General features: G+C 43.9%; 1 protein-coding gene across 2 annotated transcripts in view; it reads left to right on the plus strand.

The window, feature by feature from the left end:
* Positions 1-5,310: 5,310 nt before the first annotated feature.
* Positions 5,311-16,014, plus strand: part of RPN2 (ribophorin II) — a 54,063-nt gene continuing 43,359 nt past the window's right edge. The window contains exons 1-2 of one of the 2 annotated variants that reach the window (XM_065893542.1): positions 5,311-5,621; positions 9,456-9,649. In XM_065893542.1, coding sequence (XP_065749614.1) covers positions 5,609-5,621; positions 9,456-9,649 — 207 coding nt within the window. In that variant the 5' untranslated portion in view covers positions 5,311-5,608. The remainder of the gene's footprint in view (positions 5,622-9,455; positions 9,650-16,014) is intronic. The other variant, XM_065893541.1, reaches the window with a different exon arrangement.

Below are 16,014 nucleotides of genomic sequence, written 5' to 3' on the forward strand. Positions count from 1 at the left end.
GACACGGGTTCGTGCCCCGGTCCGGGAAGATCCCACATGTCGCGGAGCGGCTGGGCCCGTGAGCCATGGCTGCTGAGCCTGCGCGTCCGGAGACTGTGCCCCGCAACGGGAGAGGCCACAACAGTGAGAGGCCTGCATACCGCAAAAAAAAAAAAAAAAGACTGAGCAGTAGCAGGCTGGTTAAGAGCATGAACTTCTCTCAGTTTGAGACTAGTTTGAATCCTGGCTCTACCACTTGCTAGTTATGTGACATTTATTAAATTAGTTTGCCTCTTGAAACCTTAGATTCCTCACCAATAAAACAGGGTTATTGGAAGGATTAAGTGAGATAAGTGGGAAAAGACTTATCCCAATCTGTGGTCCATAGTAAGCACTTAAATTGTAGATATTATTTTTCAAATTCAAGTCTTTGACCCTGTGGTGACTAGAGCTTAAACTATAGCAGCCCTTGGTGCTGATCTCTTCCCACCGGAGCAGGCTGCAGAGTAAGTGTTTGAGGTACCTCCTTCCCAACCTGGAATATACTTTGGGCACAGGCTCCAGAGTCTGCCTCGGCTCGGATCCGTGTTCTGCCTCTTTCTAGCATTCTGACCTTGTGTGACCTTACTTTCTCTGGGCCTATTTCTACATTTCCAAAATGGGGATGATAACAAAACTTTCTTCATTTGGCTGATACAGCGCCGGCTCCAGCGAAGTGTTGGCAGATATTATTCTTTTGCTCACTGAGTGACAGTGATTATGGTGGCTCTTCATGTAGCTTTACATCCTTGCCTCCTCCATTTTCTAATACCAAATTCCTTATTCCTATTGTGCCAACAGTCTTCCTAGTTTCTCCCTAACACACCTATCATCTAAGGGTTTCTACCACTCTACCTTTGTACTCTTCTTGGTTTCCTGAATAGCCTCTTCTGCAAATTCCTCCTACTCTCTGCCACATGCCTCTCGTCCACTAGAAGCCATGTTCTCGTTCACCTCTGATCTCTGCACAGGCTTTCCTTCTGCCTGCATGTTTCTTCTTCCTGTCCCCCACCTTCCCTTACCTCTCTTTGCCTAGCTAACCCCTACTTATCCATCAGAGCTCAGCTCCAGGATGCCTTTCCTGAATCCCCTCTTTGCCCATATTAGCTAAGTATCCTTCTAGCTGCTAATAAGCCTTTCTCTGTCTGCTCCCTACTCCCTCCCCAACCCTTAATCATGCACATTATATTGAGTTCCAATCATTTGTTTGTAAGTACACTGTGTCTATTCTGCAGCTAGATCAGTGTTAAGATCACAGTAGGGCTTCAATAAATATTTGTTGAATGAATGTACAAGTGAATGGATGTAGTTCCTTAGACACACTGTAGTCTTTGCTGTCTCATGTACATGCTGTTCTACCCACCTGAAATGCTCTTCCCTCTACTTCTCACCTGGGTTGGTCTTTCATGGCCTTGAGGCCTCCTTTAGCTTTAAACGGCACCATCTCAGACAGGTGTTCTCTGACAACCATGGTTTAGAGTAGGTTCCCATCGCCCTTATTTTTTGTCTCACCCCTTGTTCAATTTTTTCATAGTATTTACTGTAAACTTGTAATTACTTTATTTATTGTCTATTTTTTTTGGTCCTTTTCAGCACTATAATGTAAATTCTATGAGGGCGGAGACCATGTCGGTCTTGTTCACTGTCGTATGCCCAGCAACTGGTTCTCAGTAAATGTTTGTAGAAAAAATGAAAGTTATTCTGTAGTCTCATCCAGCTTCCATCCACACCTACCCTTCCCTTCTCAGAATCCCCCTAGCACTTAGACTCTGTCCAAGTCTTCAGTATCACCTGTCTTAGCACCAAGTTTAGATTACTATATGTCTAGAATAATGCATCTTATCTCATTTTGCCAATCATATTCCAAGGTCTTAAAGTCAGGGACCAAATTCATTGTCAAAGTATAGTCAAAAAAATCAAAAAAAAAAAGTACAGTCAAGAGCTAGACTTGAAAAGATTCCCTTTGCCCTGCCCCCTCCCCCTTTCTAATATTTCCCCTTTTCACCTGTAAGTTCAAGGCTACTTGGGCCTTTTTTAATATCCTCTAAGTTGCTCAGCTACAAATCCACACTTCCTGAATCATTGTCAGAAGCACAAGGGACCACTACTTCTTCCCGACTACAGGTCCTACGGATGAAGAGGGGATTAGAAAAATTAGTTTTTCAGGACTGCTTCTGTCTCATCACTCAAGTGCAAGCTTAAATGTCTCCTTCTCAGAGAGGCATTTATTGATCACCAATTTAGATTAAGTAAGCTTCTTCCCACCCCAGCCCCACATTTATTTTTTTCATAGTATTTAACCATTACCGACAATCGCCAAGTTCATTTGTGTTTGTTTACTGTAAAAATTTATTTCATTTTCTTGTTTGTATGTTTGGCTGTTTTGTTCATGAATGTATTCTAAGAGACTAGAATAGTGCCTGGCACATGGCAATGCTCAATAAATATTGATTCAGTGAATGACTGGATAGATCTATATTTGCTGAATGTCTAGCCTATATTAGTGAATGAAAAAGCAAGTTGCCAATCTGTTTTCCAAAATGCCTGTTGCATTTTACATTTCATTTTTTAAAAATTTATTTATTTCATTTGTTTATTTTTGGCTGCATTGGGTCTTCAATGCTGCCTGTGGGCTTTCTCTAGTTGACGCCAGTGGGGGCTACTCTTCATTGCGGTGCACGGGCTTCTCACTAAGGTGGCTTCTCTTGTTGCAGAGCATGGGCTCTAGGCGTGTGGGCTTCAGTAGTTATGGCTCTCGTGCTCTAGAGCACAGACTCAGTAGTTGGGGCGCACGGGCTTAGTTGCTCCATAGCATGTGGGATCTTCCCGGACCAGGCCTCAAACCCGTGTCCCCTACATTGGCAGGCAGATTCTTAACCACTGTGCCACCAGGGAAGCCCACGCTTTACATTTCTATCAGCAGTATATGAAAGTTTCAGTTGCTCCACATAATTGCCAATATTTGATATTGTTGGTCGTTTTATTATCAACCGTTCCAGTGGATGTGTAGCAATATTTCACTGTGGTTTAATATGCAGTGCTGTTGGTCATCTTTTCACGTGCTTATTTGCTATTTGTATATCTTTGATGAAGTGTCTACTCAAATCTTTTGCCCATTTTTTTTTTTTTTTTTTTTTTTGCGGTACACGGTCCTCTCACTGTTGTGGCCTCTCCCGTTGCGGAGCACAGGCTCCGGACGCGCAGGCTCAGCGGCCATGGCTCACGGGCCTAGCCGCTCCACGGCATGTGGGATCTTCCCGGACCAGGGCACGAACCTGTGTCCCCTGCATCGGCAGGCGGACTCTCAACCACTGCGCCACCAGGGAAGCCCCCATGTTTTTTTTTTTTTTTTTTTTTTGGTGGTACGCGGGCCTCTCACTGTTGTGGCCTCTCCCTTTGCAGAGCACAGGCTCCGGACGTGCAGGCTCAGCGGCCATGGCTCAGGGGCCCAGCCGCTCTGCGGCATGTGGGATCTTCCTGGACCGGGGCAGGAACCTGCGTCCCCTGCATCGGCAGGCGGACTCTCAACCACTGCGCCACCAGGGAAGCCCCCCCCATGTTTTTTATTGGATTGCTTGCAAAAGTATGTTGGTAAATGTTTAAAAAACACTCTCTCAGTGTAGTTCTGAAGTTTGATATTTTCATTTATATTAACGAGTAAGATGTAACTGAAACTTCAGAAGTGACTTCTTTTCTGAATGGGATAATAGTTTTCAAACAGGAGAAGAATATTTCCTCAAGTTTTTGTGCTATTGACAATGTGAAACTGATTGATGCAATATACTTTTAAGTTTAATCTCTATTAACATTTTCTCCAACATTAAGTTTACACAGTAAAAAAGCAATAAGTCAAGCTCTGGTCTGTAGCATGTGCTGACTGTATGGGGTAAATATTCTTATTGTAGCCAAAATTCAGCTATTAATGTTACTGGGAAGAGATTTGTAGTAGCACACCATGATATAAGATTTTCACTATTCAGATATTATAGATATAAGCTACCACAAAAACACAGATGGTAAAATACAGCAAAATAATTAGGAAATGATGACTTCGGTTTTCAATATACTTTATTTCATTGTAAGTGCATATAGTTTAATGATTCTAAATAGCTGTATTTAACAACCAATTTGCAAAATTCCTTTTATTTATATATATGTTTATTGAAGTATAGTTAATTTACAATGTTGTGTTAGTTTCTGGTGTACAGCAAACTGATTCAGTTATACATATATACTCTTTTTCATATTCCTTTCCATTTTGTTTTATTACAGGATATTGAATACTGTTCCTTGTGCTATACAATAGGACCTTGTTGTTTATCAAAATTCCTGATAAATTTAACAGTTGACTCTCCAAGCCAGTATGAGGCTTCAGCACACCATTGGTTGTCTTATTACTGAGTTGGAAGAGTTCTTTATGTATTCTAGATCAGTGCTGTCCAATAGAATTTTCTGTGGTAATGGAAATGTTCTATAATTCTTCACGGTCCAACATGATCTCCACCAGCCACATGTGGCTACTGAGTGCTTGAGATGTGGTAAGTACAACTGACAAACTGAATTTTTAATTTTAATTAATTTAAATTCAAATTAAAATATCCACATATTTAATAGCTAGTATACCATACCCGACAGCACAGTGCCAGACATAGAAAGAACTGACTCTCCCTTATTTAGGATAATAATTTCCGGGACACTAATTATAGTAAGAGTTATCGCATAGTGAATACTTTATATGTTCATAATAGTTAAAAGCACAGATTATGGAGTCAGACTGTCCGGGTTCAAATATTTTAGTTTCCTTCTCTATAAAATGGGAATACAAATAGTGCATATTTCACAGAATGGTGATGAGGAGTAAATGAAATAGTGTACATGGAGTGCTCAGTACACTGTCGGGCTATCCCGTAAACTCCCAATAATCAGAGTTAGCTATTATTGAGTTCTTAGATAAGTCACTTCCTTTTTTGAGCCTGTTACTTCGTCTGTAAAATTGGGCTAATATTCTCCTCACGCAAATGCTGTGCAAATCAGTTTAAAAAAATCACTCGTAGGTCAGTTATTAAGAACCGAAACAATCTTTGGAGAAAGTTGCCATAATTTTTAATTTTCTAACAAAACCCGAAACCCCTCGAACATTGTTGCTGGCCCTTCCCCACCGGACCCTTCCTATTCCTTTAAAATCGGCCGGGCTGCAGAGAGAGACTGAGTGACAGCGCAATAGGCCAATCACAGGAGGACGCATATAAGGCCCCTCCCCCCCAAGGCCTCGTCCAACCGCGTGCCGGCAGCGCCCCGAATGGGATGGTTGCGAGGCGGTCGGTTCCAAGTGGGCCAGGGTGCGGGGGAGAAGCGGGCCTGTACTCGAGGACTGCAGCGCACTCTGCGCGCGAGGACTGGAATTACGGCCGCAGCTGCTGGGAGTGACGCGGCCCAGCGGGACGGCGGGGACTGACCTGTGCTTAGAGCCCATCCTAGCACGCGGGGTCTGCCGCGAATCCCTGGCGTCCCCTCCGGCGCAGTCTTGGAGCCACTTTCCCGAGCGGAAGTCCGTCTGTGTCTCGGGCCTTGGTGGGACCTGCTAGGAGGAATGGCGCCGCCGGGTGAGGCGTTGCGCATGGCTCGACAACGGGGTCCCGCGGCCCGCACGCCTTGGCGAGTGGGCCCTCGCCCGCGGGAGACTAGTGCTCGTCACGCAGGAGCTGGCTAGGCGGGATCCCCTTACCCTGAGGGGCAGGGGCATGGGCTCGGGCTCGGGCTTTTGGGGTCGAGGGTCTGACGAAGGGCTGGCCAGCGGGTGGGACTGCCGCGGAGGAGGGGTTGGGTACGGGTGCGGCACGGAGCTGCGGGTCCCCCCGAGGCCCAGCCAGGGACCGCGGCCGCGGATAACGCTCGGGCTGTCTTAACTCATTCATTTAACTTGCGCGGGCTTCCGGGCCAGGAGGTGTAAGAGTGAGCTTTTGGCCAAATCGTCCTGTTTTTTTAAAAAATATTTATTTACTTATTTATTTGGTTGCACAAGGTCTTGGTTGCGGCAGGCAGGGTCCTCATTTATGGCATGCGAACTCTTAGTTGCGGCATGCATGTAGGATCTAGTTCTCTGACCAGGGAGCGAACCCGGGCCCCCTGCTTTGGGAGCACAGAGTCTTAACCACTGCGCCACCAGGGAAGTCCCTCGTCCTGTTTTTGGACCATGGTTTCCTTTTTAATGAAAGGGGCAAGACAGTCAGTCACCTCTCTTTGGGAGCTTAGAGCATGAGTCCTGAAGTTAGAGTCTCCGGTACAGACTGGGAGTCTGCCACGTATTCGTTAATGTGACCCTGTACAAGTTACTTAATTTCTCTGCCCCTCAGTTTCTCATCTGTAAAATAGGTTAGTAAAGTTATCTACCTCATGAATTACAGTGAGTGTTAAATCAGATAATCTCCTTGTGTAGCGTGGAACAGTGCGGCACTAAGTAAGCACTCAGTAAGCTTAACTATATTGCTAGGTATTGAGTGGGCACTGTGCAGGATGGAACCTCATGTAGTCTCACAACAACTTGGGAAATGTGTACTGTTGTTATTTCCGTTTGACAGATGGAATATCAGAGAAGGGAAGTAACTTGCCCCAGGTAAAAGTGAATAAGTCAGTGAACTCACTGCTCCATTATTTGAGAGGTTGAGGATAATAGAGCTGCAGTTTGGTTCTCACCTAGTTACGTGTCTTAGGGCAGGTAACTATTTCTGAGACTCAATTTCATGGTCTGTAAACCGCCCTCACTTGGATGTTGTGAGGATTTAATGACTAAATGGATGCAAACTACTTAGCATAGTGTGGGCATACCGTACACATGTTAAGTGCTCAAATTTTAGACCCCGCAGTTGTTATGATTAATATGAGGTGGGAATATCAGGATTCTGGCACAGATGCTGTGTTAGGGGAACTTACAGTCGACCTGGCAAAAGCTAGTCATAGTTACTCACTAGATCTTAAGGTATTGAATGCGTGCATACAGGCCTCTCACTGTTGTGGCTTCTCCCATTGCGGAGCACAGGCTCTGGACGCGCAGGCCCAGCGGCCATGGCTCACGGGCCTAGCCGCTCCGCGGCATGTGGGATCTTCCCGGACCGGGGCACGAACCCTTGTCCCCTGCATCGGCAGGCGGACTCTCAACCACTGCGCCACCAGGGAAGCCCAGCATAAGTATCTTGATTCCTCTTTTACATCTTTCAATCCATTATCAATTCTGGCTTTAACTTTGAATTCTAGCCAGACTTCAACCACTTCTCAGTACCTCCATTGCTGTCACCCTGGGTTAGACCACCAGCATCTTTTTTCCTGGGTTATGGCAGTAGTCTTCTATCCTTACTTCTCTATAATCTCAACACAGTATTGTTTATTCTCAACACAAAGTTCCTGTTAAAATGTAAGTCGAGTCACTCCTCTGCTCAAGATTTTCCCGTGGCTCCCGTCTCACTTTATAAAAGCCAAAGTCCCTATAATGCCCTCTGGATTTGGCCTCTGCTACATCTGTTACCTTGTCCCTACATCTCAACCCTTGCTTAATCCTCTCCAGCCGTATTGTTCTCTTTGCTAATGCGAAAAACACCATCTGCACTCCTGATTCAGGGTATTTGCCCTTGCTTTTCTTGGGATAGTTTCCCTCCAAATTTCTTTATGACTTGCTCCTTTTCCTTCAGGTTTACACACAATATCTTTATTTCTTAGGGCTTCACAGGCTACCATATTTAAAATTACAGCTCTTCCTGATATTCCTTCTGTGCTTTATTTTTCTCCATAGCACTTTTCACCTTCTAAGATGATAAATAATGTTTCATAATTATTTTGTGTAATGTCTTTCTTTTCCAACTAGAATGTAAGCTCCATGAGATTAGGGGTTTTTGTTCTGTTTCCTGTTGTATTTTAATTAATACATTTCTTCCTGATTTGGTATTTAATTAATACCAAAAATAGTGCTTGGTACATAGTAGGTACTTAATAAATATTTGATGAATGATGATCCACATTATAGATCTCGTTCTAGTTTTTTTCAAGAGCTTTTGCGTTCTTCAGGTTATTTAACACACACGAGGACTTAAATAACACTAACACTCATGCCCCTAGTGTAGGCATCCCTTCTACAACATTCTCTAAAAAATAGTGGAGTGCAAACTCCATAGATAGACCTGGGTTTGAGTCCAAGATTAGCTATCTCCAAGCTGTTCTGGTCCTCAGTTTTCTTATTTGTAAAATACCTTTTTTAAGGTATTTAAGGTATTTCTAGTTCAAACTAAATTTGACGCCATAGGCAAAGGAGCAGTAATCATTAATGTTAACCTTGTGATTACTGTTACTTGGAAGGCAGACTGTTCATGAAGTTGCCCATTTGAATGTGTTTTTTTCCAAATGAAAAGTAGAAATGTTCCACATCTGTGATTTCTCTCTGTCCCCTGGGGCATAATAGATGAGGATTGATTTTTCTTTCCATTTATTCAGCAAATATTAATTCAGTACTGCTATGTGCCAAGCAATGTGCAAGATCTGGAATTACTGGGATGAATAAAAGCAACGGTCTCTGTCCTCATGAAGCTTACAGTCTAGCAGAGGAATAAGACATTACACTACTAATTTTAGTTGTGAAAAATTCTGCATAGAAGTGCAGGTTGCTGTGAGCGGATACAGGAACAACAACAATAATGTAATAGAAGGAGTAGCTAACATTTATATAGCACTTACCTATATATGTGCCAGTCACTGACATTTTCTGTATTAACGCATGTAATCCTAACAACCCTGAGGTAGATACTGTTATTATCCCACTTTACACTTGAGAAAACTGAGACACAGCTGGTCACATTGTAACCGCCATGGCCACCTTGCTAAGAAGTGACAGAGCTAGGATTTAAACCTGGCCCCAGAAACCTCGTTGTTTGCTACTTTATAGTACTGGGACCTCATCCAAAGGAGGGCTGTTGGGAGGCTTCTTAAGGAAGAGATACTCGAAATCTGAAAGTCGAAATTAAGCAGGAGAAGGCATGCAAAAGAGCTGGGTGGGAAAGAACACGACTACTTAGAGGAGCAGAGAGGAGGGCAGAGAGCAACAGATGAAAGAGTGGGGGAGGAGATCTGGTTGGGACGGGCAAGGCCACGGGGGAGGATTCAGGATCGGGTTTGTCCTATGAGGCATACGAGTTACAAATGTACTTGAGATGGGAATGGCATGATGAGTCCCTTGCTTTAGAGGCACAGAGGCTGCTGGGAGGACTGTTGTTCAGAGAGTTGAAGACCATGCCCACCACTTCCCCAAGGCGTGTCTCCAGGTTGAACCTCCCAGTTCCCTCACCCTTCCTCACATAATTTGGTTCCCAGACCTTGGTGTGCCTCATCATTGGAACTTTGTGTAGAACTTTGGAATAGTGTGGAGTGTATTTATTTAATAGTCGTTTCCCCCCAAGGTTCAAGCACTGTCTTCCTGTTGGCCCTGACAATCATAGCCAGCGTCCATGCTCTGACGCCCACTCACTACCTCACTAGGCATGATGTGGAGAGACTGAAAGCCTCGCTGGATCGCCCTTTCACAAGTTTGGAATCTGCTTTCTACTCCATCGTGGGACTCAGCAGCCTTCGTGCCCAGGTGCCAGATGTAAAGGTAAAGACCACTTTTGTCTTGGTGGCCTCATGCCTTCACTGGGTTCCTTTTGTGTACTTCAAAACTAACCCTTGCTCATTTGAGGATAACCAAGGCAGACCCAATATAATAAATATTTATATCAGTCTGACAGATCCTTTTTTTTGTTTGTTTTTTGAATGCCTAATATATGTTAGGACCATGCCAGGTGTTTTAGTAGAATATAAAGGACAGCAAGTCATAGATTCTTTAGAAACTTTTTTTTTTTTTTTTTTGGTGGTACGCGGGCCTCTCACTGTTGTGGCCTCTCCCGCTGTGGGGCACAGGCTTCAGACGCGCAGGCTCCAGACGCGCAGGCTCAGTAATTGTGGCTCACGGGCCCAGTCGCTCCGCAGCATGTGGGATCCTCCCAGACCAGGGCTCGAACCCGCGTCCCCTGCATTGGCAGGCAGACTCTCAACCACTGCGCCACCAGGGAAGCCCCTCATGCTGTTTTTGAGCATATTTCCTTATCTCTTTAATTCCTATAAACTGATAGTTAGCTCTTGAGGCTTAATTATAATCAGGGTCAGTTTTCTTGGCAGAAATAGTTCATAGGCAGTGCTGTGTGCTTCCTATCAGTGGATGCATAATATCTGATTGTTTCATTTTTAGTTATGATAAAGTTGAATCAGTGGATTCAGGTGTTGTCACACTAATCTATCTCCTGTACACAGTATATAGTAGGGACTTGTTCTTTATCCATTCTGGCAATCTCTGTCTTTTAATTGGAGATTTAGTTCATTTATATTTTTTTGTAACTATACTGTTGGGCTTAAGTTTACCATCTTGTTTTCTATTTATCCATTTTTTTCCTCCTTTCCTGTCTTAGATTGAATCTTTTTTTTTTTAAATATTCCAGTTTATCTCTTATATTGGCTTTTTAGCTTATTTTTTTAGAGGTTGCTCTAGGGATTGTAATATGCATCTTAACTTATCACAATATACTTTGAATTATTATTTTGCCATATCACGAATAAGGAAGGAACCTTATAACAATATATTTCTCTTTAAACTCCCATCATTTGTACTATTGTCATACTGCTTACATTCTTTCAAGGGTCATGGCCTTGTCCTGTCTGTTGTCCAGCATCTCAGCTTCATCTGTTTTGTTCAGTTTTACAGTTATTTATGACAGGCTGGTAAATTCAGTACGTTTATTTCTGTCCTGGTCAGAACTGGTAGTCCCTGTTGATGTCGTGCAATCCATTGCAATTGTTATTGTTTTTGATGCTCAAAATGTCCCGTTTTTGCCAGTGGGCCAGAATGTCTCTCTGTGTGTGTTTTGTTTGTTTCTATGTAATCCAGTGGTCTTTGAGAGTTTCTGATGTCCTTGGCTTAAATATTTTCTGGCTGAGACTAGAATCAGTAATTGTTATTATTTATTTATTTAATTTTATTGCAGTACGTGGGCCTCTCACTGCCGCGGCCCCTCCCGTTGCGGAGCACAGGCTCCAGACGCGCAGGCCCAGCAGTCATGGCCCACAGGCCTAGCCGCTCCGCGGCATGTGGGATCCTCCCGGACCGGGGCATGAACCCGTGTACCCTGCATCGGCAGGTGGACTCTCAACCACTGTGCCACCAGGGAAGCCCCTGTTATTATTTATTGAATGTCTCATGTGCCAGGTGCCCTGGATATGTTATCTTGAGTTGTCTTCATTCTATATGGTCAGAAATATTATCCTGTAACAGAGGAGGAAATGCAAGCTCAGAAAGGTTAAGAAAATTGTCCAGTGTCTGCCAACCATCATCTGCATAATGGCCCCCACGGTCAAATCCAGCTTGAAGCCTGTTTTTGTAAATAAAAGTTTACTGGAGCACAGCCATGCCCATCACTCACATATTGCTATGGCTGCTTTTGCACTTTAACAGTAGAGTTCAGTAATTACTGAAGAGACTTATCTGGCCCCCAAAGCCTAATATTTACTCTCTGGCCCTTTACAGAAAGTTTGCTAATCCCTGCTATGTGAGAGCTGTGCTTATTCAGATTTCTTCCTGACAGCTATCTCTTGTTGCTGCCCAATATTTCCTTCCTGTGTGTGACTGTTAATGAAACAGACTTCCCTCATGTTGTTTCAAACCCTCCAGGTCAATATACCTGCTAATAAAATTGGTTTTGTTCAAGAGAAAAGAGTACAGGCAGCAGAGTCGCTAGCCCAAGTTTTTAATTCTGGCTCCATCTCTCTGTAAAATGGGAGTTGTGATGCCTTCCTCATGGGATCATTGTAAAGATAAGGTGAAATCATCTTATGCCTAGTAAGTGACTGGCCCACGAAAGGCCCTTTGAATGGTAGCTATTATCATAATTATATAATTATATTATAATTATTTAATAATTATGATATTATAATTTTAAAGTTTTGCTTCTATTTATAATTTATTCAGGTGAGTTCAGACAATGCTGGTGCAGATACTGTATGGAAGGCCCGCAGTGTCTGTAAAGGGCTTGAGAAAGAGAGAGAACAGACAATTGGGAGACATAGGGTGGAGCAGTCTTGACCAGTAGAGGTTTTGTATCGTAAGGTGTAGGAGATAAATTTGGAACATTAGGCTAATGTTAAATTTTGGCGGATCTGAATGCAGGATGAGAGTTTTCTGCTGGTCTGTTTGAAAATTCTGTGGGACCATAGGATTCCGTCTAGGGGCCTCCTGGAGGAGTGAGGAGTGAGGCGCTCTCACTCTAACTGAAATGATACTTTTTAAAATTAATTAATCAATTAATTAATTAATTTTTGGCTGCACTGGGTCTTCGTTGCTGCATGCGGGCTTTCTCTAGTTGCGGCGAGCGGAGGCTACTCTCTGTTGCAGTGCATGGGCTTCTCATTGCAGTGGCTTCTCTTGTTGCAGAGCATGGGCTCTAGGAGCATGGGCTTCAGTAGTTGTGGTACTCGGGCTCAGTAGTTGTGGCTCGCTGGCTGTAGAGCACGGGCTCAGTAGTTGTGGCGCATGGGCTTAGTTGCTTCGCAGTGTGTGGGATCTTCCCGGACCAGGGCTTGAACCTGTGTCCCCTGCATTGGCAGGCTGATTCTTAATCACTGTGCCACCAGGGAAGCCTCAAATGATGCATTTTTATCTGTCTCATGATTTAGAGCTGCACCTGGATTTAGGTTGAACTCATGCCCCTATAGGTGTTCTCTGCTGATGTAATGGGTTTGAGGGCACGTTGGTCAGGGCTGAAGACATAGGCTGAAGCCATCCAGACAGCTGCAGTGCAGTGTGATTTGGGGGTAATTGCGTGATTAGCTGTGGACTTTTTATTCATAATACAGACTCTAAAGTCACATTGGTTGGCTTCAAGATCTTGACTTCACAACTACACCACTGAGTAACCTGTGCAGCTTACCGAACCTTTCAGAATCTTTGTTTTCTCATCTGCAAGATGGAGATAGTTATAGTACTCAGCTCACAAGTGATGGATGTAGGTTGGTTGGCATGGTGATGGCATGTAGTAATGGGTGTAATCAGTATTAGCTCTTAGTAGTACTATTACATGGTAGTAGCGGTAAATGTAAGAGTACTATTACATGGTAGTAGCGGTAAATGTATGTTGATTGACATTTTATTTTTTCTCCTACTGTCATCCCCATTGCTTAATGCCTAATGAAGAGGGTGTTCCACAAATATTTGTTGAATTGTAAACTTTAGCTTAATAGAAATGAAAGCTCTCTAAATGTGCCTCTTAATTGGAAAATAAATGGGTTAATCACATACTTCATTTTAATCACTTACGAAATGTGCTGTGGTGATGGTGTGATGTGTACATTGTAAGCAGTGGAAGGAAGGGAGTTGTATGGATATTTTGGAGTTGGTGAATTTCCTTATTAGAGGTGTACGCTAAAGAAATCCATTGAGAGAGAGTCTCTGTTACCGTCACTTCCATGTAGTGGGATGTGTTCTGCTCAGCTGTTGTTGCTTTCAGCTGAGTAGAGAGAACTCCCTCAGTTCTGCTAGATGCACTGAGTTGGTTGTTCTCACAGATAGATCATTAGGGGAGATTTTGGTTATTTTGTCGAAAGAGATTCAGCAGCAGAACTGAGAGGAATGGGGTTTAATAAGAATATGAGAGTAGAGCGCAGCTCTGGGAACAGTGGAGTGTGGAATGAGAGTTGATTTTAGGCGTTATGAAGACTGAACACCTTTCATTTTGGTATCAGGTACTATGTATGTATATTTTAAAACATAAGCACATGAGAACGGCGATTTTATAGATTTTTTTAAAAAATAAATTTATTTTATTTATTTATTATTTGGCTGTGTTGGGTCTTTGCTGCTGCACGCGGGCCGTCTCTAGCTGCTGTGAGCGGGGGCCACTCTTCGTTGTGGTGTGCTGGCCTCTCATTGTGGCGGCCTCCGCTGTTGTGGAGCATGGGCTCCAGGCATGCGGCTTCAGCAGCTGTGGCACATAGGCCCAGCAGTTGTGGCTCTCGGGCTCTAGAGTGCAGGCTCAGTAGGTGTGGTGCACGGGCTTAGTTGCTCCGTGGCATGTGGGATCTTCCCAGACCAGGGATCAAACCTATGTTACCTTGTGGGGTTAAGAATCCCCACAGGCCGGGCTTCCCTGGTGGCGCAGTGGTTGAGAGTCCTCCTGCCAATGCAGGGGACGCGGGTTCGTGCCCCGGTCTGGGAGGATCCCACATGCCGCAGAGCGGCTGCGCCCGTGGGCCATGGCCGCTGAGCCTACGCGTCCGGAGCCTGTTGCTCCGCAACGGGAGAGGCAGCGGTGAGAGGCCCGCGTACTGCAAAAAAGAACAAAAAAACCCAAAAACAAACAAAAAAGAATCCCCACAGGCGGATCCTTAACCACTGTGCCACCAGGGAAGTCCCTATAGATATTATTGCTTAGCTTTTTATAAGACTTAGGAACATTGAGGTTTATTTTGTATTCGTTTTAATGAAAATATTAAGTAAATGGGAGACATACTATGCAAAAATTGTGTTGGTAGATTAGATTCTAATGACTGAAATCGGGACACATTAGACAGTGTTCACAGGTTGTCAGTCAATCAGGCACTTTCCTGATCTGTGAAAAGGGATAAGAATATCTACCTTATAGAGTTGTTGTGAGAATTAAATGTGATAATAAGTGTAAAGTGCTTGTATCTGGCACATGGTGAGTGCAAGGTAAGTATATCTGTATCCATTCAACACGTACTGAAAGCTTGTTGAGGGCCAGGCACTCAGCCAGTTACTGGGAATAGCAGAGAAGCAGGCACTCCTTCAGGCAGTAATCATTTTATGGAGCATCTGCTATATGCAAGGTATTATGCTAAGTGCAGAGGAGCTCATTAACTAGTGAGAGACAGGAACCATAACAGAGAGCAGGTGTGAGTACAGAGACACATGTAACATGTAGTGCGTGGAAAGTGCCAGGGGAGTCCAGAAGAGGGAGCTGCTCACTCACCCGGTCTTCTGAGAACACTTACTCTTAGTTCCAACCTTGTACAGGGGGAATTGCCATCTGTGCTGGCTGCTACACGATCCCTTTAGTCATTCGTCAGCTGTCTAGTGAGTTTCTGCTGTGTGCTGAGCATAATGCTGGACACCGGGGATTCAGTATTGAACAACAAAGAGATCGTCTGCCTTTTGGAATGTATGCTCTAATAGTGGAGACAAGCATTAGTTGTGTAATAAATATATACATGAATATTTATAACAATGATAAGTTTTATGAAGGTGAGATGTATGGTGTTATAGGTGTGAAATAGGGGACTTTGACCTGGTCAGGGAAGGCACTTCTAAAGAAATCTCTGAACTTAAATCTCACTCTGTATACCCCTAAATTACAACTCCTTGAGGGCAGGAACTTTGTTGATTTTATTTGTTGTGTATTTCCAGTATCTAGAGAGCACCTGGCAGGTGGTAGTACTCAATAGCTGTTTATTAAATGAAGGAAGGTATGATGGGTCTGAATTCTAAAAGGAAAGTAGGATTTAACCAGGAGATGGGGAGGGAAGAGACTTTAGCCAGAGGAAGTAGCACGTGCAAAGGACCTGTGCAGTTAGGGAGCAGATTACATTTGAGGGACTGCGAGGATACTGTGTAAGAACAGAGAATGCGAGAAAGCTAGAGAGGAAGGCTGGGGCTAAGCCTCCGTGCCTTGGTAGTCAGAGGGAAGATTTTGCTTTTTCTCTAAAGAGAAGTTGATTTTAAGCAGCAAGTATCAGGATCTAGTTTTCATTTTGGAAAGGTTTCTCTCCTGCCTTGTGGAGGACAGACGTTCGCAGGGGAATATGGCACAAGACTGAATGCTGGTGGGGTACAAAAGATAACACCTGGACTTCTGACTTTTGCCACATGGATGGATGGTTGGGATTCCTTAGGATAGGAATACAGGAAGAGAATTAGGT

Source organism: Phocoena phocoena, chromosome 15 (assembly GCF_963924675.1).
Source record: "Phocoena phocoena chromosome 15, mPhoPho1.1, whole genome shotgun sequence".
Lineage (NCBI taxonomy): Eukaryota > Metazoa > Chordata > Mammalia > Artiodactyla > Phocoenidae > Phocoena > Phocoena phocoena.